Source organism: Perca fluviatilis, chromosome 9 (genome assembly GCF_010015445.1).
Source record: "Perca fluviatilis chromosome 9, GENO_Pfluv_1.0, whole genome shotgun sequence".
NCBI classification, from domain to species: domain Eukaryota; kingdom Metazoa; phylum Chordata; class Actinopteri; order Perciformes; family Percidae; genus Perca; species Perca fluviatilis.
The window spans coordinates 21,984,286-22,008,923 of NC_053120.1; the positions used below are offsets into that span (position 1 = coordinate 21,984,286).

General features: G+C 41.0%; 3 protein-coding genes and 1 long non-coding RNA gene across 5 annotated transcripts; 3 read left to right on the forward strand and 1 right to left on the reverse strand.

The window, feature by feature from the left end:
* Nucleotides 1-5,790: 5,790 nt before the first annotated feature.
* loxl5a (lysyl oxidase-like 5a) lies at nucleotides 5,791-11,160 on the reverse strand. Its single transcript, XM_039810302.1, has 7 exons — nucleotides 10,089-11,160; nucleotides 9,272-9,380; nucleotides 8,455-8,592; nucleotides 6,955-7,111; nucleotides 6,704-6,799; nucleotides 6,458-6,573; nucleotides 5,791-6,373 (listed from the first exon to the last, which is right to left on the reverse strand). Exons 1-7 carry the CDS (start codon nucleotides 11,089-11,091, stop codon nucleotides 6,367-6,369), a joined length of 1,626 nt encoding a protein of 541 aa, XP_039666236.1. The 5' UTR covers nucleotides 11,092-11,160; the 3' UTR covers nucleotides 5,791-6,366.
* A 2,473-nt stretch (nucleotides 11,161-13,633) lies between these two features.
* Nucleotides 13,634-15,812, forward strand: LOC120565765. The gene is made up of 4 exons (XM_039811778.1): nucleotides 13,634-13,697; nucleotides 14,605-15,331; nucleotides 15,416-15,487; nucleotides 15,566-15,812. Exons 2-4 carry the CDS (start codon nucleotides 14,611-14,613, stop codon nucleotides 15,631-15,633), a joined length of 861 nt encoding a protein of 286 aa, XP_039667712.1. The 5' UTR covers nucleotides 13,634-13,697; nucleotides 14,605-14,610; the 3' UTR covers nucleotides 15,634-15,812.
* A 99-nt stretch (nucleotides 15,813-15,911) lies between these two features.
* LOC120565766 lies at nucleotides 15,912-18,374 on the forward strand. 2 transcript variants are annotated; one of them, XM_039811780.1, is made up of 4 exons: nucleotides 15,912-16,268; nucleotides 16,413-16,448; nucleotides 16,545-16,589; nucleotides 16,627-18,374. In XM_039811780.1, the coding sequence occupies exons 1-4, from the start codon at nucleotides 16,127-16,129 to the stop codon at nucleotides 17,025-17,027; spliced, it is 624 nt and encodes a 207-aa protein (XP_039667714.1). In that variant the 5' UTR covers nucleotides 15,912-16,126; the 3' UTR covers nucleotides 17,028-18,374. The 2 variants fall into 2 exon arrangements, with proteins under 2 accessions (XP_039667714.1, XP_039667713.1); XM_039811779.1 differs by lacking the exon at nucleotides 16,545-16,589.
* Nucleotides 18,375-21,489: 3,115 nt separating this feature from the next.
* On the forward strand, nucleotides 21,490-23,068 carry LOC120565815. The gene is made up of 3 exons (XR_005640290.1): nucleotides 21,490-21,989; nucleotides 22,580-22,673; nucleotides 22,754-23,068. It is a non-coding gene; the product is annotated as an uncharacterized LOC120565815 (long non-coding RNA).
* The last annotated feature ends 1,570 nt before the right edge of the window (nucleotides 23,069-24,638 follow it).

Consider the following 24,638-nt stretch of genomic DNA (forward strand, 5'->3'; position numbering starts at 1 on the left):
GCAGGACGCAGCCGGACACTGCAGGGCATCGCAGAGTGTAGCAGGGTGTAGCAGGACCACAGCGACAGCTGCACCAGGACCCAGATCTTGTTGCCACTTTAATCCAAGGAAATATTCTGGGCGAAAAACAAACAAATGGACTCCAGGGAGTAAACTCCCCAGAGCTAGGTTAGTAACAAGGAGAGGTGCCTGGTCGGGATAGAACTCTCCCCAACCGGATCGGGCTGTACTGGCCTGCCTCCCTCTACTCTCACTATATTATTGATTATATAATAGATAAATCTGATGACTATGAAGAGAAGCAGAGATAAGCAGGGGTGCTGTGTCTGCCCTGCCGGTCTAGGCATGCACTGCAACTCCTCACTCCCTAACTATAAGCTTTATCAAAGAGGAGAGTTTTCAGTGTATTCTTAAATGTGGTGACGGTGTCTGCCCCCCCGAACCCAAATTGGGATCTGGTTCCATAGGAGAGGAGCCTGATAGCTGAAGGCCCTGGCTCCCATTCTACTTTTAGAGACTCTAGGAACCACAAGTAGCTCTGAATTTTGGGAGCGCAGTGCTCTAGTGGGACAATAAGGTACTAAGAGCTCTTCTAGATATGATGGTGCTTGACCATTTAGAGCTGTGTAGGTCAGGAGAAGGATTTTAAATTCTGTCCTGGATTTTACAGGAAGCCAATAGAGAGAAGCTAATACAGGAGAAATATGATCTCTTTTCTTAGTTCTTGTCAAAACACGCGCTGCAGCGTTCTGGATCAGCTGGAGAGTCTTGGGGGACTTATTTGGGCAACCTGATAGTAAGGAATTACAGTAGTCCAGCCTGGAAGTAACAAATGCATGGACAAGTTTTTCAGCATCGTTTTGCAACAAGATGTTCCTAATTTTGGCAATATTACGAAGATTAAAAAAGGCAGTTCTTGAGGTTTGTTATAGGTGGGTGTTAAAGGATATATCCTGATCAAAAATAACTCCTAGATTTCTAACAGTGGTGCTGGAGGTCAGGTCAATGCCATCCAGGGTAGCTATGTCTTTAGATAATGAAGTTCCGAGGTGTTTGGGGCCCAGCAAAATCACTTCGGTTTTGTTTTGAGTTTAACATAAAAAAATTGAAGGTCATCCAGGATTTTTATTCTTTAATGTAATCAACCATACAAAACTAAAATCCACGTAACATGAATGCACACCCAAAACAGTAACAGAACATTATTAAAACACACTTTAACTAGGACAGAAACCGTTCAGAACATATGTTTTTTTCCCATGAGCCTTTGCTTCAGTGCAGAACAGTTCAAATGACCCCGTCCCTCCCATACAGAAACTTAACATCCTTCGTTATCTCTGCATAATATGATCTGTGAACTGCATACTTAAGATGATTATTACAAACAACAAATGTGATTAAGTAATGCATATGTTTTTTTACAGAACATGAAAGAATGAGTAGTGACCACTAAAAAGTTTAATTACAACTATATCTGGGTTTACAGTGATAGGGGAAAGTTACCCAGCAGTAGGCTATATAAAGTAATTAAAATTAGCCCCAACTTGACCAGCTGCAACATTTCCGTGATTTACACATCAATGTACAATGCTTTTCTGCATAATGACTATGTTAACTGTTAACTGTCAAAATATAGTAACGTTTTTATGAACGAGTGTCCTCTAACAAAATGTCTACAGAATTCTCTCAATAACAAATAGGCCTACTGTACTTGTGTGCATTCCTCTCTTTTTCACAGTAGAACCACATTTCGTATTACAGGAGACAAAACCAGTCTCATGTCTGCTCCTGCATGTCTGCATGTATGTGTAGCCTACGTGTGTCTCTGGAGCCATAGAAAGCGTCCTCCTCGTGATAGATGAACAGATGTTTTGGTACGAGAGGAGACACCTTAACATTGTCTGACACTTATGTGTAAAACCCATAAAACAATATGAGCATTTAGAGGCAATTTCAGCCCCAAAATAACTAGGGTTTCAGCTGAATAACCAGTCTTCCCGCTTCACTCTCCCCTCCCCTCCACCACCTCCCCCTCCTCCTCCCCTGTTCGCATCCGGGCCGCCTCCCTGCCCCAATCCCACTTCCCAGACCAAAAAAAATACAATAACATGATTAATAACAGCATGTATTCACTCAGACAGCCTGTTGAGTGTTTGGATATTTACACAGCAGCTCCAGGAGGAAAAAGCACCGGGGATATTAGGCACATTCTTCTATTTCAAACAGGGAAAGCTGTTCAATCTGTAATGATGTGTAAATGGTCAAACTCAGGGAGTCCTTGTCCTGCCCAGGTAAACATTGTCTCCTTTTGACAGGGTGTCAGACAAAATATTCAGTCATTTCCACTGTGCTCACACAAACAGCTTCTACTCTTAGCTATAAACAAACAATTCTCTGCAAAGGTAAATATACAGACCACATATCCAGACAGAGAAACACAACATTAGTATGGAGTTGGCGTCAAGTTCTTTCACTAGTGATTCAAGCTCATATTGCAGACTTTAAACACATAGTAGAGAGAGTAGGCTATGTGTAGATCTGTATCAATCTGAGTTAATTTACAGAGCTGTTACAGAGCTGAATCCGCTCCACCATGACGTCAAATTATTGGATGATTAATCATAGTTGCTAAATGTTGTGTGTATTATTATTTGTCCTCTGATGGAGCTGATGTGTGAGTTCATAATTGTCTAAACATGTTAAATTAATTCTGAAAGATGTTGATTTATATGAACACTGGCATGGTGTTGATCAGACTCTTCAGCAGGTTTTTGTTTTATTTGGATCCCCATTAGCTTCAGCATAAGCTAAAAGCTATTCTTCCTGGGGTCCTACAATCTATCATGTGACAATACAATTGACGACATCAACTTATATTATATATTCAGCACAAAGACATTACTTCACATTACACAACATTTGAAAATACAAATCATATTTAAATGTTATAGTTAACGCAATTAATCACGCACAAAAAAAAGGTATGTCAGTGATGAACTCTATTATCTAATGAACTATGTGAACAAGCTTTGTTCAAACACACAAACATTTATATTGAATTCCAGTCACAAGATTTAAAGAAACGTATGACTCAAAAGACATTCAGACATATTCAGTTGGTATAATGGTACAGCTATAAAATAAACCTCAGAGATTTGGAAGTTTAACTTTAAGCTGCAACAAAATAAAAAATAAAAGTCAGATGCATAAAGGTTGATGGGACCAGTATTGACAGTTTGTGTCTGTACATGCAACAAACTGCAGTCTCGCCTATTGGCTCTGACACTTGTTGACCGGGAGTCTCAGACACTCGGCCTCTCGGCACAGCCTCACAGACCTTCAGTCCGTGATAAGAATGATTTAGCCGTGGTGGTGCTGCTGATGTCAGCAGGTTGCAGTCAGGTTTTCCTGACCGTCTGCGGACCTGTGGAATTTCTCTCCTCCTCGCCATCTCCAGCGCGGGCAGGCAGGGGCGACCGGCAGCTCTGCCCATCCTGCACGCCCTGCAGGCTTAGCACGTCGGCCTGCCCTGAGCAAACAGTACCTGGAGCTGCCCTGACCCTCTGTCACACTCAAACACACATCAGTGGGTCACATTGACGGCTCTCTGACCAAAGATGGTGTGAGTTCCACAGAGAGGCCACGTTTGGGTGAGAGGATGAGTGGAATCTGGGGTTATAAAATAGGTTCATGTCCGGTGTGATGTGGATATCTGCGGTACATACACAGAGACTTTCCTCATCTCTGATACTTTCTTCTTTCTTTTCATCTTTAGCATCCTTGTACCTTTATTGTTACAGTGATAGAAAGTCACCAAGTATGTTTTCTCTAGTAATGTACTTAAGTACAATTTGAAGCACTCATTTTATGCTTCTACTTAACTACATTAAACAAATTAAATATTGTACTTTTTATTCTGCTACATTTTACAGCAACAGACAACAACAACAACAACAACAACAGATATAGCTAATTGTCGGATTAATATTTCACCAATAAAAAACATGATAAACTGATAAAATACTAAATTAAACCAGTGGTTGGGAACCACCGGACTAAACCACTAAATTATTACTGGAATTGTTTGGTCTTTGTAAATTATAGAGTGTGGTTTAGACCTACTCTATCTGTAAAGTGTCCTGAGATAACTCTTTGTTATGATTTGATACTATAAATAAAATTGAATTGAATTAAATCTACTGACACAGTATTAATACTTTTATAATGTTATGTATGATAATATATCAGTCACAGGAGGCGTTATTCTGCAGAACAGGTACTTTTATACTTGAAGTACAATTAAGTAAGATTTTGGATGCAGGACTTTTACTTCTAATGGAGTATTTTTACATTGTTGTATTAGTACTTTACTTTAGTACTAGGATCTAAATACATCCTTCACCACTGTAAATGCTGCGTGAACATCCCATTAGAATTCTCTCTAAAACGTTCCTCTGGTTTATCTTGGTGTCGTCATAACTTGCAAAGTGAGAAATAACAGATCATCAGAGATCATCAACCCAGCAAACGAGGACTAACGTACACAGCAGCTGAGACCCACAGCACACTTTTCCTATTACCATGAGAAGGAGTAGAGAAGTTGGTGACCTGCTGTGGCCCTGATGTTGCCATAAGACAGACTGCGTAAATGAGTCAGTGAGGGAGGTGAATGGCTCTCATACAGTAACAGATGCTGCAGAGCAGTAGAGAAAATACACTCCATGACTTCAGCTCCCACCTGCCTGCATATTTATCTCATAAACATCCTGAAACTGGTTCCTTCTTCTATCAAGGCTTTGCAGAAAGGCTGCTGAGTTCTTCCACTGTACAAGGACAACAAAAAGGTTTCAGATGAGGCACAAATCGCTCCAGTCCTTATGTTTCCACCATACAGTGTTGTCAGAGATTTGTGGCACTAAAACAATTCAATTCAATTCAATTTTATTTATAGTATCAAATCATAACAAGAGTTATCTCGAGACACTTTACAGATAGAGTAGGTCTAGACCACACTCTATAAATTCCAAAACCCCAACAATTACAGTAATTCCCTCAAGAGCAAGCATTAGCAGTGGCTATTGCGACAGTGGCAAGGAAAAACTCCCTTTTAGGAAGAAACCTCAGCAGACCCAGACTCTTGGTAGGCGGTGTCTGACGGGCCGGTTGGGGGTGTGATGAACAGTGGTGATAATAGTCACAAATGAGAGTTCATGCATTCAAAAGCTTCACAACCTTTCACCTGCATGCTCTATATTTAAGATTATAAGACTATGAAGGAACGTATTTGTGCTGGACAGCAAGGAGCACGGTTTTAAAAAGAATGAATTGTGTTAAAAATAACTGTGGTGAGTATTTATTCATTTCCACGTCATAGTCAGACAGTGTCCCTTATAAATCTGGTGACAAAGTGTAAACAGAGTGTTTCCAGACACCTCACATGGAGTTATTACCAGCTGAATAAATGTTTTCTCAATCACTCATCTACTGTAACACACCATGACAAACACGCAACAACAGGCTTGCGGTGTGAAGCTAGGTTGCCCTTTCCGAGAGACGTAAATGTGCTAAGTGGAATCATTTTAGGTATTTCTCTGAGGTGTGTTATTCCAAAAGCATTTAAGAAACGTACCACCCCTAACTCTAATGGAACCTCAGCTTGTGTTAACTGCTCTAAATGGTAAATGGAATGACTTCATGTTGTTAAATATTTGTTCACATCATTCCATCAGTAGTGACAATTTATATATATATTTTTTTTAAGTAAGGCAACAGTCTTCAATGGTACCTTTGTTTCCACACAAAATACAAATAAACTTTATTATAAAGTAGAATAAAAATTTAGAACATCTTTAAAACAATCAAATACCCTTTCACTAGATTATTATTACAGAACATACATGTGTGCAAGTAATAATATACTCACTCATGTATGTACGTAATATACTCAAAACTGCACAAAATCATACACGCTATACTGCTCGAAATGCATAAATGCATGCATGTTTTTTTTGGTATATATTATATATTTTAACAGCGATTGTCTTTTACTGCAATCCATATTAATGCTCAATAATAGACAGAGGAACTTTTTCTCTACACAAAATGTTAATAAATTCAGTTGTACAGTATGACTGAATGAATTCACATAGCTTTCTTAAGAATAACTTCATTATGTGAATCACGCTGATATGCTTTTTCTTCCAGCCTGGTTGTAGCTACAATATATATCATATGACATAAATACGAACAGATTAGAAAACATTTTAAAGTAAAACAGCTGCGCAACAGAGTATCAGCTGCACATTAAGAGCAACAAGAAGGCATTAAGTATAGGTTTCTGTGGGAAAATGTTTGTCTTCAGTCAAGTCAGCTTCTGTGGAACAAAGAATAGAAATCAGTGATGAGCTCTTCTTTTTTTACTTCTGATCTGAGGAGTGAGAACATAAGACTGACTTACACAGTGATCCTGCAGTTTCTCGCCTGGACGTAGCTTCCTGTGTACCTGATGTCGCAGCGCACCTCATTGTTTGAAAAATCGGACTCCTGAACCACCTGCGAGGGGTTCACTGTCACCTGAGAAACAGCAGAATGAAAATATATGTCATTTTGTTCCAGTTATATGAAAACATGCTGTAATGAAGGTCATAATTCATCATTCATTATGTATCTTGTCTTATTTTATAAATTAGTTCTACACTCCCACCTTGAGGATGTAGTTTCCAGGCGGTACATCAGTGATGTCGATCCACTGGCAGTCGATATTGGCGTGATACGTATCGTAGCAACCGGGGCCGAGTCCCTGAGAAAAATCCAAACTTACATTACTCTTGGCTTAAGGATTACAATAACAACATCATCATCTAATCACATTCAATTGATGAATGATCAAAATAATGGATGGATGGCTAGATGAATGGAAAAAAAAGCGATCAATCATGGACCAGGAAGACCAACCTGTGTGTGAGCAGTGCAGGCAAAGCGGCGTCGTACACCCGGGTCACAGGATGTGTCCTCCAGACAGAAACTGGCCTTGTGTCCCTCGGCGACCTTCTGTCCAGTAAAGACATCCAGCAAGTCATAGTTACTAAAGGCCTCCATACTGTGGTAATGCCTGCAGACACACAGACAGAGAGAGTGAGACAGACACACAGATCCAATTGAGAGCTTTACTGCAAATGTGTTGTTTTTGTCTTGGTCAGCTCATATTGATGAGGCCAAAATAGGAAAAAGTTATTCTTATGGAAAGATATTGGCTTTCATGCATATCACTTTCTGTTCCTATATCATACACTCATCAGCACCAAGAAAGGAACTGAACAAACTGTAACTGGCACAAAATACAGCTTTGGTTCTTTCTTTTTTTTGAGGTATATGGCCATCTTATTGTATCTGCATATTCCATATGATTTGTATTTAAGCTTTGGGTAACAAAGAAACCCAGATGAACTTTGGGCTACTTTCAGAAAACACATCTGGAAAAAGCATTATCAATGGGGCCCTCCAGGACAGAGACAGTTGGCATGAAGCCATTGGTCAGTTATCGATTCCACCCCAATTCATGGAATATACACATGTGGCACACACACAAAGAACTTTAGAGTGACTTTTGAGAATCTGAGAATCTGGGAAACTGGTCGCTCTCCGGGCTCTTCAGAGCTTGTAAATTGATGCTGAATTCCTTGTTGTAAATAAACCTTTATAATCAAGAAACAGTGTCCTCTCTACACAGCAACGCATCATCGATACCAATTAAACAACATATCTAAACAAACTGGCCTTTAGAAATGTTCTATACTTTGTTTATCAGTTGTATTTATTTCGCTACTGGTACTGAGGACAATTTACTGTTTACACACACACAGACACACACACACACACACACACACAGTTATTCGAGGACAACCCGCTCTACCTTCTGAGCCACAGCTGCTGACGAGTGCCGCACCACTTCTTGAGTATTACTGTAATGATTTAAACTCAAGTTTGCATGATGGTTTTAAATGGTTAATTGATGATGGAAAATGTGATTATCAATGAACCTGCAGTCTTAATCAGATACTGCATTGTAATATTTCTCAGTGTTTTTGTTACATGCTTGATTTCTTTACATATTTTGTTATTACAGTAATACAGCACTATTAATTTAGTCATTTTATGCACATTTAAATTTGCATATTTTATTACTCTGTGAAGACCTGTGGAAGCTAACTTATAACTACTTATAAAAATATAAGTATATATATATATATATATATTATAAGTATAACTTATAAAATAATGTAGACAACAAGTGTAAGAAACTGTGAAATATAAACACATTTAGTATATTTACCAATACTTACCTATAATTACCTTAACTCACACCATCTCAAACGTATGATTTAGACAAATCTGGTAGGCCAAAGAGTCCACACACCACTTTACATGGACTGGGAATAAGGACACTGAACTCACTGGTGACAGCTGTGCCATTCCCACTCATGTCTGGGCTTCACTGGGAGGAAGTCCGCTGTTCCTTGGTTCTTCACTCGCTGTGGGAACCGCAGCAGGACTCTGTAGTCGAGGTCCCTCACATTCGGGTGATTAGCAGACCTAAAGCAAAATGAAACAGAAAGAGAATGAGCCAAGTTTACCTTGAGTATCTTCAATAAGAGCAGAAATGCCACTAAATAACTGAGAGCACAGCTGGGCTTGACTTTGATCACCTTTTTGTTTGTGGTATCTTTACATCACTTCATCCTCTACACACACCTCACTGCACATTGAACTCCTTCTCCTCCACTTTACATAATGGTGCATTACTGTGCAAGCGACAGGGGTGGTTTCTGGTCTTGCTTCAGCAGTTTTTGCATTCACCTCAGGAATCCTTTGCCTTTCACTTCAGAGCTTCTTTTACTTGGCAAAGTGGCTCCTGAGATCAGAGGAGAGAATCTCGGGCGGTTGCCAGGTTTATGTCCAGCCGCTCTGTCACAGCTACTGTAGCTTCCAAATGGGTCTGAGGCCAACGCACATCCTAATGTGGCAACCTCAAAAGAACCCTCAATGATTATCATTATTAATTTATTTATAAGTGTATACCCCATTGATTTTTGTGTTTAAAGGAATAACATTTTATCATACAGTGAGCATGTGCATGACAAAATGTTAGAAAAAAGACAAGTGGTAATACAATACTCGTACCTTCACTAAGTAACTAATTACTGATTGAATTGGTCTCGACTTGAGTGACATATTACAGTAATGCGGTGTGATGTCATATAAATAAGTGCACCTGGAAAGACAGTTCTCTTCAGCAGCACAGCGAAGTGCATACATCTGCACCTTCTGGATGTAAGAGGCAGCTTGGATGTAGTAAGGGTCAGGAACCAAGTCTGGGAGACCTGCAAAAAAAAATCATCCTCAACTTTAAATGAATGTAATGTATGAATGTAAACATACACTGACTCAACCAGACACGCATTTCCTTTGGTTAAGACTTTTGAAAATAGGAGCTTCAAACTTAGTCTCTCTTCTGGAAAAGATGTGGAAGCTTTTCAATTATATTCTCCAAGGAAATTAGGGCAGAAAACATGAATTAATCATGCGGTATAAGCACAACCATACATCATCATAACATTACCTCGAGTATCTCATCTGTATCTAGTAGAAAATATATTTATATCTACTGATTCGAAATATAGGCAATTGAACATATCTTAATGTTACGTAAACAAGTAATTACTTGTTATATCTGAGCACTTTTGCCAACTACTGCACTAATGACTTTCTCCCAGTCTATCAATCAGACATTTAATTTAAATTCTGCTCAGAGGCTTTCATACTGGAGCCATTAGTTTTGTCATTAACTCTGACTTTTATTAAAGATGCATTATAAAAGGGGGGATTTGATTTTTGTTTAAATGAGCATGGGGAGTCTGTGGCTCAGCATTGCTCCACTCAGTGCTCCACAGGACTTCTTGGTAATTCAGACCTTTGATTCAGTGTGTTATCAATTAAGATTTATTTTTTTGGTTAATTACGTTCAAACTAATTGAAGTGGCTTTCCACTTTTTATACACTTTGGTTACAATGTCTCCTGTCCGACTCACCATTGTGGAAGAACCTGGTGCCATAGCCCGGTCCTGGTGGAGGGTGCACAGTGATCCTGTTTCTACGGTCTGGTGGGTAAACATTATAGAAAACGGAGTTCCTGTGATGAATACTGTGCGGATCCCGTGGGTCATCCACGTCCGTAGCACTTGTTGCATCCGACCTTGTGCGAGGAAAGTGTATTTCTACGGCGTTACTTGACAGCGCTGTGGGAGAAACATTTGATTCCGCAGTGTTTCTGGTCAGTGAGTGCGCTCTTTGCGCACTGCGAACGTCTCCTAACCTGGTTTGCTGCGGGATGCGACGTGTGTTCCCACTATCCTCTCCCATGGTGTCCCATCCAGCCATGGCAGGTGACCGGACAGCTGATTCCGAGCTTATCCTTCCGCCTTGGCTGTGCGTAAAGTCCGGTGATCCCACCGGTGACACAGTGGCCTGTTGTGCGCCAGCTCCAGGTGCACTCCGGCCTCCTCGCGGGACTCCACTGCCGGAGAACTCCTGGATGGTGGTGAAAGCCGCGGCGCTGCCGTTTGACGCTGCCTGTTGTGAAAGGTATCCCACAGCCACAGCCTCTCTGGGGCTGGCGAAGCGCGGAGGGGACTGACTGTGCGTCTCGGGTATTCCCGAAGCGAGTAAATACTGACCCGCATCAACACCAAGAACCGACCCATCCATTTGACTGAGGTCGTTTTGTTGAGAGTGACCCGCGGCTGCCTCCTCGAGGTCTCCATGTCTGGTTCTGGTGGATCTACTGAGCGCAACAGGAGGGTGAAGTCGGTTCAAACTGTTTTTAGTTGTCAATATGAGCTGAGGACGTTTTCTGGTCTGCGCAGGGGAGCGATATTGAGTCCCTGTGCTCATTAAACTGTACACCTGGCCGTTATTCTCCCACTGAATCCGGTGTCTCCACGGTCCGACACGTGCGCGTAAACGGTGCTGACCGGTTCCAAAACACACCAAAACATCTAGGAGGCAGACTAATACAAGCACAAACTTCTCCATGGCTCAATGTGTTTGCGTCTCTGTGAAGAGCTCAAACACTGAGACACTGACGACGAACTTTTGAGTTTGACCTGGGTGATGGGGTGGTGGTAGAGAGAGAGAGAGAGAGAGAGAGAGAGAGAGAGAGAGAGAGAGAGAGAGAGAGAGAGAGAGATTGGGCTGAGACGTCTTCAAATGTTTTTAGTGTGAATTACTCAGAAAAATGCTTTTATCCAAAAATCAGCAAGGAGCTTCACTCAGTTTAACCATTTCACCACCGGTGGGCTTCATTTGGTTCGGCATGTGCACGAAGACAGTTATCAAAACATTAGGCAATGGTGAAGAAGAAGAAGAAGAAGAAGAAAAAGAAGAAGAAGAAGAAGAAGAAGAATACTTCGTTACTGTACTTAAGTAGAAATTTCACGTATCTGTACTTTACTTCGCTATTTAAATTTATGTCAACTTTCACTTTTACTCCACTACATTTCCTAGATAAAATGTATACTTTTACTCCGTTATATTTCCACTAAGCATCTTCGTTACTAAAAAATAAAATTAGAAGAAATGTGTGCGACTGCAATAAGGGAGGTTTGGCGAATCACTGCTCCTAGATTGCATTACGCACGCTCCGCACGCCGCGCGCTCTATTTCAGCGCTTGTTTGTTGCAAACCGCCATGGAAGCATGAGCACCTACTGGAGGACCTCCCGTTATCGTAGACCACCAGGCTCAACATAAGCAATGGCCCGATGGCCCGGGGCCAGTAAAAACGTATGTCGGGCTGGTTGCAGCCACAGTCACTGGTGTGTGCGTTACACGCAGCACATGTAGCCTACCGATGGCGCAGATGAACTAACGCTACACTCGTTACTGTAAGTAGGTAGCCTACAATAAAACCTCCATGATTAAAGTGTCAATACTTATCAATAATCCACCTACCTGTTCTACAGGCAGAAACACGTAGAAACCCATATCTCAGTCTGCGCTGCCCACTCTCGTCCACCGCGCTGTGCAAACACAGCTCTACTCTGCAAACAGCGACTTTACAAACGAGCTAAAATGAAAGATGTCAGTTTGTAGTCTAACAGTTTGTCTTAATTTGCAACCAATCTTGAACTTTGGACAAACTCTTGTAAACGTAGCTGATTTCTAAACGAGCCATCCTCTCGCTGGAGCGGTAAACCTATGGATGTATTTTAAGACCAAAACAAATACACGTGGCTACTTAATATGCACGTGAATGACGCGTTCTTCATTGTTGACGATGTTGCCAGTTGTATTATTTAGCAACAGAATCGTCTTATTTCAAATTAGGCATACAGGACTAATCTGAGATCATTTTCTAGTTAAGTAGCCTATTTATCATTATGGATTTTCCATGTTTTTAGGGGTTTGCTTACTAATGTAAAAGATATAGCATTAATTTAGTAAGAAAGTGAAAATATCAAGATGACAAGATGATGCGTATTAGGTATAATTTTCTTTTCTTTATTTGAATGTAGTTGATGACCCCTGGTCTAGCTTTGCTGCTAATGGCACAACATCCAGTGGCAGTGGCTAGCTTTTTTCCTGCTTTTTTTGTCCTTTTCCAATATCACCTATGATATTTCTTTCAGGGCCAGTAGAAATGTAGAAGGGGCCAGCAAAACTCTGATCTACTGGCCCCTGGGGCCAATGGGGATTTTTTTTATGTTGAGCCCTGATGACCACCCCAACAATAGTGGTGAACTCGGTGAACAGGGTAGTGGTGAAGATAACGTCATACACCCGTGTTGCAAGAAATGTTTCTGTACATTGATGTCAGCTCTAAACATATGCTGTTTGTTCTTTGAACTTAAGAGAATTGTGCCTGAAAAGTCCCTGAATATGCTTTATGCTTTACTATAAGAAAGACACAATAAAAGTTCTAACCGCTTGCTTTTAAAAAAAACAACTTTTACTTTTACTTTTGATACTTAAGTACATTAAATATCAGAAAATTACTTTTGATACTTAAGTACAGTGTATATCAGATACTTTAAGACTTTTACGTAATATTCTAAAAGGTAACTTTCACTTAGCAGCATGGTGGCACAGTGGTTAGCACTGTGGCCTCACAGCAAGAAGGTTCTGTGTTCGAATCCAGGTCGTTCCGGGGCCTTTCTGTGTGGAGTTTGCATGTTCTCCCCATGTTTGCGTGGGTTTCCTCCGGGTGCTCCGGTTTCCCCCACCATCAAAAACATGTACTAGGTTATCCAGTCAGTGCCCTTGATCAAGGCACTGGCTCAGATCTGGAGTTGGTCCCCGGGCGCTGTCATTGGCTGCCCACTGCTCCCTTGAGGGATGGGTTAAATGCAGAGAATGAATTTCGCTACATGTACGTGTATGTGACAAATAAAGTACCTTATTATTACTTCTACCGAAGTCTTTTTCTAGTACGATACTTGTACTTTTACTCAAGTAGGCCTATTGCTTTCTAGTACTTTATACAACATGGCTTGGCGGATTTGAGATTCAGCTTCCGGACGCGCTACATGCAGCAACTATGGCTGGGGACGCGTAGACAGAGATAAAGTGCACGGAGTTTTTGTCGATATACGGTGTTTTTTCAACTTTTCTGTCGTCTTACAAGCTGTCAACTTATCAAACGTAAGTCCTATTAAATGAACGTGTCTCCGTTGTATATATGGGCAAACTGTTGTTATACACTGTTAGTAGTTTTAGGATTGATTGACAGGTTCAAACTGTTGTTTACTTAGATAAGGTAACGTTAACGTTGGCTAACAATAACGTTAGTTCATTCATGTTTTTCATGTAACGTACATGTCAGCGTTTACAGTAACGTTTACTTGTAATGATGTTACGTTGCACATCTCTCTTACAGACATTGCTATTGTGCTTTCTTTGACTCTTTCATAGTGTTTATTTATTTACAAACCATTAAACACAGAGGCACTGTAAATATGTTGCCGCTACATACGTGTTTCAGAATATTTTCAATGGCTAAATACTACAGTATGTCTAAAATGGGGTTAAATTGATAATAGGTTAAACACAGACACTTTGTTCTATCTATCTATCTATCTATCTATCTATCTATCTATCTATCTATCTATCTAGTTATCTCTCTGTCTGTCTAGCTGTTACCTAGTCATTAAAAAGGCTGATTAATGTTAACATGAATAACTGTTTATAGTATGACTGTCTTTTTAATTATTACTATATAATATGGATAATATTTAGCTACAGTCGTGTTTCAGGCAATTATTGTGTATATTTTCAATAAAATAATACAGTTTATGTCTAAGATGGGGTTTATTTGCTATGGCAAACAGCATATAGAATTATTGTTAATAGATTTATATGTGAATAATACATTTTGATCTATCTATCTATCTATCTATCTATCTATCTATCTATCTATCTATCTATCTGTGTGCTGTTTCTTAGTCATTACAAATTCTGATTGATGTTAAAATAAATAACTGTTTATGTAACAGTATGACTATATTTTGATTATTACTATATAATATACATTGTGTTTTGCTGTGCACAGGAGATAATGAAGAAGACATCCAACTTCTTTCCCGGAAAGACTAAGGTGTCTTTCAGGAAGGGTCCATCAGGCCATCTGCGGCAGGATCCCTCTGACGAGGCCATGCGGATCAAAAAGAACCCTTCTCTTCAGGACAAGTCTCCCCCTCAGAGACATGACCTTGTGAAGACCAATGCTCTCACTGTGGTCTTTGAGCGGGGAGGGGATGTGTCTGACCGACTGGAGGTGATGGGGAAGTATGTGCTGCAGTTTGGCAAGTACAAGGGTAAATTGTTTAGGTGGCTCCTGGAAAACGATGTTGGCTACACCGTCTACCTGATGAAAAAGGTAGAGGAGGAGGAGAGAGATGGTACCTTCAACCCTCAGGGACACAACAAGGACAGCCTGCTGTCATTTCTGGACTATGCCAGGAGCTTCCAGGAAATTAGGGACCTCAGGGAGTATCTAGCTTCCAGGCTGCCTGCACCACCAGTGGCATCAGAGGGTGACAATACTGTCGGCTTTGGAGCCAGGGCAAACGACACCTGGAGACAGATCTGGGAGAGCAGGGCAGATGGATATGCTGCCTTCATCGTAGGAGTAAAGTGCATCAAAAACAGCAAGATGTACAACCTGCAGCAGTACATCCTCAAGCAGCAGAGGGCTGAGTCTGGGGAGTCCTGCCCACCACCTGCAGGAGTCTCCACTACATCAGCTGCCCCTACACCGCCTACATCTAGCACTCTAGGTCAGTTCACAAAAATATGCAAATACAGAGTTTTAGTATTTTATGAACCTGACACACAATAAATGTTATTGTTTAATCTTCCAGCGATGGAGGAAGACGAGGAGTTGGAGAGTGGGATGCTGAATCTGTCTCCCTGTAAATTTGCCACTGAACTAAGTAGGTGGATATAGTATTTTTTAAACTCTTACTGTTTATGATAGTACTGTAGTATCTAGTAGTCACCTGTGCTTTCAGGGCCAGCAGCAGCAGTCTCCAGAGCCCCGGCTGTGTCTCCACCAACAGGTTTTTCTCCATCAGTGTAGAGGGAGGATTCTGTTCTCAGCAGAGTCCTCCTGCTATTACTGTTCTCCTTCAACTAGTTTGTTATTTTGGCCGTGTTCAGGCCTGTTCTGATGCTTGTGTTCTCTTACTCTCCCACTAACCTAAGGAATTAACATGTCAGCGATAATGGTAAGTGTTTTCTTTTTTTTTGCATGCTTTTTCTCAGGCTGTCATTCAAGGATTTGGCTTTTTTTTTGCCATGCCACATCTTTGAAACACAGGCAGTGTGCTTACTATATATTAATATTGTTTCTGTGCTTTACCTGTTTTCTTAAAAGCATTGTAATTGTCATTACAAATAAATAGCAATTCAGAATTAAAGCTTTTTTTAGTTTTCAGTCTGTACTCACAGTTTGTTAGAGAGACAACAGGTAAAGACACATTGTGAAGCATAAACTAACTTGACTGTGTGAGGAAAATGACCCAACCCAACAATAAGGTGGATTCTTGTGGCAGCCCTTCAAACTGTACTGAATGTTGTGTGACGGTATCATGTTTTGTGACCAAATTGTTCCCACAGCCACGATGAAGGCCCCGCTGCCGGTCCCTCCTCAGCTGCTCGCCCTCGCCCCACAGCTTGGGGTAGAAGAACAGGCACCTAATGTGTTGAGACAAAGTATGTTGTCCTCCTATACTACCAGTGTACCTCACATCAGTTTCATTCTGAAAATCAAATTAATATTTCACTGTCTTTTATATATATATATATATATATATATATATATATATATATATGTCATCTCCCACTCTACTTTGTCAGAGCCTGGGATAACATCAGCTCCATTTCTTCCTGAAGGTAAATGCTTTATTTTCTTGAATGCTGTGAGAAATAATATCTTATTTTAATGAGTATGTCTCACTTGCCTTTCCTGTTTTTATCTCACCATCCTAGAGTTACCATCAGTGGAAGCACAGAGAGACACTGTCCCTGATGAAGGTATACATTTCAGTAACACTGTTATAACCTTTTACAGCTCTGCCAAGTCCAGCACCTTCTGTCCCTTTAGATGTCCCACACCAGCCTGCAGCCTCGGTCCCTGGCTATGCTCAGGATGTAGCGCAATGGAACTGCTCCCACCAGCAGAAAATTTGGATGAAGACTGAGCTGGAGGCGTTGGGGCTGTGGCCGGGGTCACGTCCTGTTCGTCATCCTATGAACATGCTGTCCTTGTGGCGTAATCCACCTCAGCCTGAGCTCATAGACTCAATCTCTGAGCTGCCGTCACCTAAATACTGTCAGCTTCATCCTTTTTTCATTTGGAAGCCGGAGCACACAATCATGGAGAGGGTAAGGAACAATTACATCTTGCCCTGCCTTCATGAATGTCCCAACCCTCAGGTAGCTTCTTCCGGCATTGGAAGGCCAAATCGGTAATGGATGAGATGAGGTGCAGCGGCAGATCACCGGAGGACATGGCTAAGCAGCTGACGGAGGCACTCCACCTTAAATATGAGAGAGCCCACCTGGCCTACCTGCTCAGTGTACAGAATGTCAGGGATGCTGAGGCAGGAGTTTACGGCCAGAGAACCATCACTGGGCTTCTCAGACAGGCAGACACTCCGGCTCCATTCGGTGGATACTCCGATGCTGACGGCTGGTGTGGAGTGTCTATTTCTTCTCACTACCTGGTCGACTGCCTGGTCCGTGAGTTTCAACGGCAGGAGCAGCTCCTCACTCTGTTGCTACAGGGGACCTTTGGACAAGTTCTCAGGTCAGATCATACTCGGAAAGTGGCTAGGAAGGTGGGGCTGTCGTCTGGCACAATGTCTTCCTATGCCATAATGAACGAGAACTGGATGATCTTGAGCTGGGTGATGCTGCAGTCAGAGTGCGATCGGTCCCTCTATCCTCTGTACGAGGGGGGGCTGAGTGGCGGAGGGTGGCAGAGGAGAGGGCAAAGAGGAATTCAGCAGTGCAGCTTCCAACAGGTCGTCTGTGCAGGTTCTGTCATCAACCCCTAAAGCAGGGCCCTGACAGCCCTCACATACATGACAGCTTTCCCGGGGTACCAGGGAAATACATCTACTGCCCCTCCAGAGTGTTCTCCCTCTACAAGGCACAGGGAATGGGGAAGGAGATGACCTGGGGGGAGTTCAAACTGTCGGACTTCTATGAGACTGAAAGGGACGATGGGTCGCAGAGAAAAAGAAATGAACACTTCAACGTCAAATATACCCTCTCCACACACACAAACACACACACACACACACACACACACACACACACACACACACACACACACACACACACACACACACACTACTGTACTTAGTCAGGACTGTTTCATTGTGATATTTGAATCTCGTGTTCTGTTCTGATCTGGCCACAAGACCTCGTCAACATCACAGGAAATGTCTCTTCCACGTCCGACTCCTCTCTCTCTCTTTGTCCTCCTCTTACTCTGACTCTCGTTGCCTCCATGCTTGCAGAGTTCTCTAAATGGTTTACCTGAGGCCTGTTTGTAGTGCTAAGGCTCAGACTGATTGGTGTTCTCTTTTCTGTGTAAGTGTTTTCAGGTCTGTATGTAAGTTCCTACAATTGCCAGATGAGTTTTGCATTTTGAACATTTTTGAGTGTTTTTACCAATGACAACAGGAGATTTCATTTTTGAAGAAATTGTCTAATGTAAGAAAACGTGTGTAGTGTTTTGCAATCAGTGTGTTAAAAAATTGCAAACAAAGTGCAAAGTTGACAATGTGTTTAAGGTATGGTTACACTGTGTTTAAGGTATGGTTACACTGTGTTTAAGGTATGGTTACACTGTGTTTAAGCTATGGTTACACTGTGTTTAAGGTATGGTTACACTGTGTTTAAGGTATGGTTACACTGTGTTTAAGGTATGGTTACACTGTGTTTAAGGTATGGTTACACTGTGTTTAAGGTATGGTTACACTGTGTTTAAGCTACGGTTACACTGTGTTTAAGCTACGGTTACACTGTGTTTAAGGTATGGTTACACTGTGTTTAAGGTATGGTTACACTGTGTTTAAGCTACGGTTACACTGTGTTTAAGCTACGGTTACACTGTGTTTAAGGTATGCTACAAGAAGTTTAGGTTTTGAGGCTTTGGTCTAAGCATTTGTTTTTTAGTTGTGTAAGCAATGGCCAAAAACTGTAATATGTAATATTTTAATCATAAATAACAATTCAGAAAGTTTGTCATATATTTTTATGTATTTCTATTTATTTTTTACATTTTTCTATATTTATTTTACAAAGTGTGTTAATTTTTATTGTGTGTTTTAGAATTAGGTAGTTTGTTAATAAAATATCTTGAAAGCATCACTGTGTCTTTATTTGATTGAGGAAGTAAAAATGAAAAAATGAAATAAAATAATTAAACATATAAATATATATAGTGCTTTGGAATTTTGTATCATTATATAATAATATACTATTATTAAGTTAAATTCAACTTTTACCAGTAGCAGCATGTAAAAGTATTATTGTCATAACCTTCAAATTATGAGGTCTTATCATATTGTTTCCACATCATTTAAAAAAGAAATATTGAATTAAATTTAACATTAAACGGTTAAAAAATGTATATACAATTGTTTTGTGTAATACAGACATGCTGTAGAATAATATACGCGACTGGCCAAGGGGAGATAGAGAGAGGTAGTAGCTTCACAGCGTTGCGGCCGCACCGGTGCCTACAGGTATTAAAACGGAATCGAGCTGTATTTAAAGGCCTCCAATGTCTCACTTGTTTCACTGAGGGTGCATATTTGTTTTTTTCTGTTCATTCCCATGTCGGACACACTCTCTCTATCTCATAGTCACTGCAGACACTGAGTTCAGATTTTAAATTGCTGTAGTTTTGAAATTATTGCCGTTGATTTGGCTGACGATGCCCATTGGAATTGTGGGTAACGCCTGATACGTGTGTTGGGTTATAAAAAGTTAAACCATTGGTGATGTCTGATAAAAATATACTTTTAGTTAAATGAACACTGAATCAATACCCATTGCATCACACCACACTAATCAGCATTTGACTGCCTCACCCAAAACCTAGCTTCTAAAGAATTAATCAGGTCATGTCTGACATTTAGCATATGAAGAAGACTCATTGTCCCCACAGGAAAGGTAACTATTGTTTCTGCTTTTGGGGAGCCACTCCCCTGTTGAGCTAGACGTGATTAGAACAAAGGAATGTGTATTCATATAGTTGGATTGATTGGGAACGTACACCTTTCTTTTGAGAGACATCTGACCAATAGGGGAAGATTTCATTTGAGGAACCACCCAGGTTGAGGGAATAAATGTGTGATCCGGGGAATGTCTCAGGACTTCAATCTGTGACCCCGCAAGGGAAGCAAGTTGAAGTCCGCTATTTTTTTGGCTGCAATCTGTGTCCTGTTAAGAAAACTCTGAAAGACGTGTCACTTAGATTTCTGAGGACGAAGGAGAGGCTGGGGTCGAATTGAAAGTTAAGCAAAAGGTTTAATGAACAAGACGATGAAAACAACAGTCAAAACACAATCAAACATAAAACATAAAACACTGCCAGTAGCAGACTGCAAAACATGCTTCCCCTTGTGGGGACACAGATTGCAGCCATGCGACATGACAAAACAAATGTTACACTGCAGCTGACAGCGGACTGAATCTATGATTCTCCTTGTGGAGTCACATAAAAACAGTCATGAGACATTCTCCGGACTACACATATACTCCCCTACACCTGGGTGGTTCCTCAAATGAAATCTTCCCCTATTGGTCAGATGTCTCTCAAAAGAAAGGTGTACGTTCCCAATCAATCCAACTATATGAATTCACATTCCTTTGTTCTAATCACGTCTAGCTCAACATGGGAGTGGCTCCCCAAAAGCAGAAACACCTTTCCTGTGGGGACAATGAGTCTTCTTCATATGCTAAATGTCAGACATGACCTGATTAATTCTTTAGAAGCTAGGTTTTGGGTGAGGCAGTCAAATGCTGATTAGTGTGGTGTGATGCAATCGGTTGATTCAGTGCTTCCTCCAGCTACAGTAGCTATTCATTCAACTAAAAGTACATTTTTATCAGACATCACCAATGGTTTAACTTTTTACAACCTAACAGTCCCCACAAGGGGAAGCATGTCTGCAGTCTGCTGCTGGCAATGTTTTATGTTTGATTATGCTTTGACTGTCGTTTTTCATCGTGTTGTTTCATTAAACCTTTTGCTTAATCTTTCAATTCGACCCCAGCCTCTCCTTCGCCCTCAGAAATCTAAGTGACACGTCTTTCAGAGTTTTCTTAACACGTGCCATGTAAAAATTAATGTAGCCTATGCGAATTCTCATGACTCATCCATAAAATGGGAACTTTAATCAGGTATATATGGTCATGGTGAGTTGGGCTCTAAGCTAAATCACATTTCCTCTAGCCACGGCTGCCACTGTAGTACTTTCTCCGTTATTTTGTCTGCTGAAAATACGAGCCCATTAGATTGTGTTGTCGTTTTGTTATTTTTTAATGTGGCCTCTACTCGCTTAGAATCGAACCCTCATCTAAAGCGCCATGAGGCCGGGAGAAATAGGCTGCATTACCATGTTCGGCCACAACGAGGTGTCAATGGGCAGGTGGCGCTCTTTCCCAATGACTCACAGATCTGACACTACTGCTGGAGCCTCATCGTTTACAGTTTTTTACATCTGTATTTATTAAGTGCTTTTCTAGTTTTAACAAGTAGCCTACTAAAAGAACGTTTACATATTACAGGAACCATTCGCACATAGGTGTGTGTGTGTGTGTGTGTGTGTGTGTGTGTGTGTGTGTGTGTGTGTGTGTGTGTGTGTGTGTGTGTGTGTGTGTGTGTGTGCGTGCGTGCGTGCGTTGTGTACGTTCTTATGAGGTGGGTGGGGGTGAATAACCAGTGATCAGTAAGGGTGGCCCTGATCTAAACATCTGATCTTTTCTCTGCCCTTGTCCTCTTCTTCCTCCTCCTCCTCTTCCAACTCTTTCTCCATGAACTTGTCCTGAGGTACATCCCATGTCCCTTATTTGATAGCTCCTCGACTCTGTCCTCGGCTGAACCGGAAGTTGTTCTGTCCCTCCTCAGTGAAGGCCGTCTCAAAGCTCTTATTTCTGTCCTGAGGGCCGAGGAGCGAGCTTCGAGGAGGGAACACCTCGGAGACATAGCCGGTATCAGCCTTCCCTGAAGTTGTGCAGATCTCTCCCGTGACTCCTCGGTGGGAGGGACTAAGACGCGAGGAAGGGAGGCAAGTGGAGGACTCGAGGAGGCAATTTAAGCAACATGAGATGCAGCTCTGGTTGTCGTCCCCTGCCTCTCCCTCCTACTCCCCTTGCTCTCTGTCTATTGTCGGCATCCACTGTTCGAAGCAGGTAATCTGACCTTTGACCTATTTATAGGCCTATACTAAAAAGCAGTGATTGGTTAGTGATCAGTTAAGCAAGTAGTGTTTACGCGTGTGAGGAGAGTGTGTGACCTGGTGAAAAAGTGTAGCATTTTCATTGGTTGTGTTTGGAAAAGGACAGCAAGTCACTTCCTGTCAGATTTTTGTGTTTTAGGGAGAGAAGAGTGTGTAGTGTGTTTTATGCAATTGAAAACAGAGTGAAAGGCTGATAAATAGCTCATGGTCTTGGAGATTTGGTGTGTAGTTTTGCTCTTTAAATGAGAGGTTTCAACAGGTTTGACATGTAAAGGTTTTGTGTGTAAGTAGTTGTAAAAAACTGCAACCTATTATGAAGCCTTTTGTTTTCATCTTCTGCAAAGTAATTACTTAGGCGAGTTAGGCTGCCCTAATTTTAAACTCTTTAGACTTTTCAGGATTCATAAGACACTAGGTGTTTCATAATGTCAAGGAAGAATTCTTCGAAGCCAGAATTTCGAGGATGCTACATCAAACTAATGTAACGTTAACATTATACCATCCACAGCATTATACTGATAGCTTTCTCGTCTTTTCTGACAGGGACTAAGGAACAAACGGAGACGTTCATACGTCTACGTGTAGGCAGCAAGCAGCTGTTTACCAGGGGGAGGGACACCACTGCGAACGGATATCGGTGAGAAGCTACACTCTTGTTTAATGTTCACAAGTAATAGCTGTGTAATCTGCTTTTTATTCCCCCCCTCATTCACATAGGCTTATTTTGGAGATGATGGGGATCGGAGGGAGGGTCTCCCACACCCAGGCCAAGAAGAAGTGGGACAACCTAAAAACGAAGTGGGAGATATTGAGATATTGCAGGAGTCCCTGCCTTATTGCCTCGATCCAAGGGGACAAACCAGGGCCAAGCGCCGCACAAGAGGTAGAGGAAGGGATTGATGAGGAGGAGGAGGAGGAGGAGGAGGAGGAGGACAAGGGAGAGAGTGGATCCATTCCTTCAACTCATCAAGGACGACATAAAATATCAGGGAGAGGCAGATGAGAGGAGGGAAGCAGAGGCCGAGGTCAAAACGTTTTCTTTTTTACTGTTGGAGAGGTTGGCGGAAAAATAAAAAAATAAAGTAAATTAAATGTATATTTTTTAATTATTCAATATAAACTGTCTATGTCCATTTAAAAAAAAAACTTATTGTTCTTTAGACTGCAGTAGAGAAAACTTGGTAAGTAACAAATAACTAGCATGTGAAGCCTAGAATAATGTACTGAACAATATCTTCACCCTTATTTACGTTTTGTGGTTAGGTATTCCAAGCTCTACAAAAACATTATTTCATCTTGGTTACAAAAAAATATTTATTTAAACATTTATATATTGACAACTGTATACATGAAGCAAAACATTAATTCAAACAACATTCTCATATCTACAACCATATACAACAACTTAAACATTTACAACTATATTCAACAACTTAAACATTTACAACTATATTCAACAACTTAAACATTTACAACTATATACAACAACGTAAACATTTACAACTACATACAACAACTTAAACATTTACCACTATATTCAACAAGACCAACAACAGAACAACAACAAGCGGCCATCAGCTACAGCTGCCGGGGCTGCTGCTGCTTCAAGACTGCAGACAGAAGAAGAAAGTTTAGGTTGGACCAGTGGTAATCCAATCTGTCCTGTAAGATGATAATTGTATCTAATGTATCTAAAACAGTTGCAGTATATTTAATCTTGTATCAAGAAGGTAAATAAAATGTACTTAATGTACTAGTAATGTACTTTATTATGGAACTGACCATAATAAAGTACATTAAGTTAATTTAATTTACCTTCTTGACTGTGTATGGGTGTTTACCAATGGTGTTGTTAAATGACTTTTCATATGTTGGTTACAGCGTTACAGTAGTTTAAGGATAATTGCTAGCTAGTAACTTTGAAGTATGTTATTTGTCTTAATAGTCATAGAAACAAAAACGTTCTTTTATGTAATAAAATAATAATTCACCTGGGAAAAATAGTTACGGTCCAGAGGTGTCCCATGCAGTGCAGACACCTCGTTTGGTGTGATAAGGGCCAGGTGGAAATACAAAGGTGGAGGGTAAGTCCCCCTAGTGTAGCTGGGGCTGTTCTTCAGGATGCATGCATCATGCACGCAGAGGTGTCAAGTAACTAAGTACATTACTTAAGTAGACATTTTGGGTATCTATACTTTACTGGAGTAATTATTTTACAGGAGACTTTTTACTTCTACTACTTACATTTTCATGCAATTATCTGTACTTTCTACTCCTTGCATTTTAAAAATATTTCAGTTTGGCTTGTTTTTGTTCATTGGGGCAGTGGTAGCCTAAAGCTTACAGAAGCGAGCTTGTGACCGGGAGGTCAGCGGTCCAATCCCCAGACCGACAGTATAAAAATCTGGGAGGGAAAAGTGAAAGAGCAGCGCTTGACCCCCATGCTACACTTTTTCACCAGGTCACACACTCTCCTCACACGAGTAAACACTACTTGCTTAACTGATCACTAACCATTTGTTGTTGTTTTTAACGTGCTAGTAAGGATTGTGAATTTAATTGCTAGTTCAGTCATTTCATTGCCCAGTAATTCAGAGCCCAT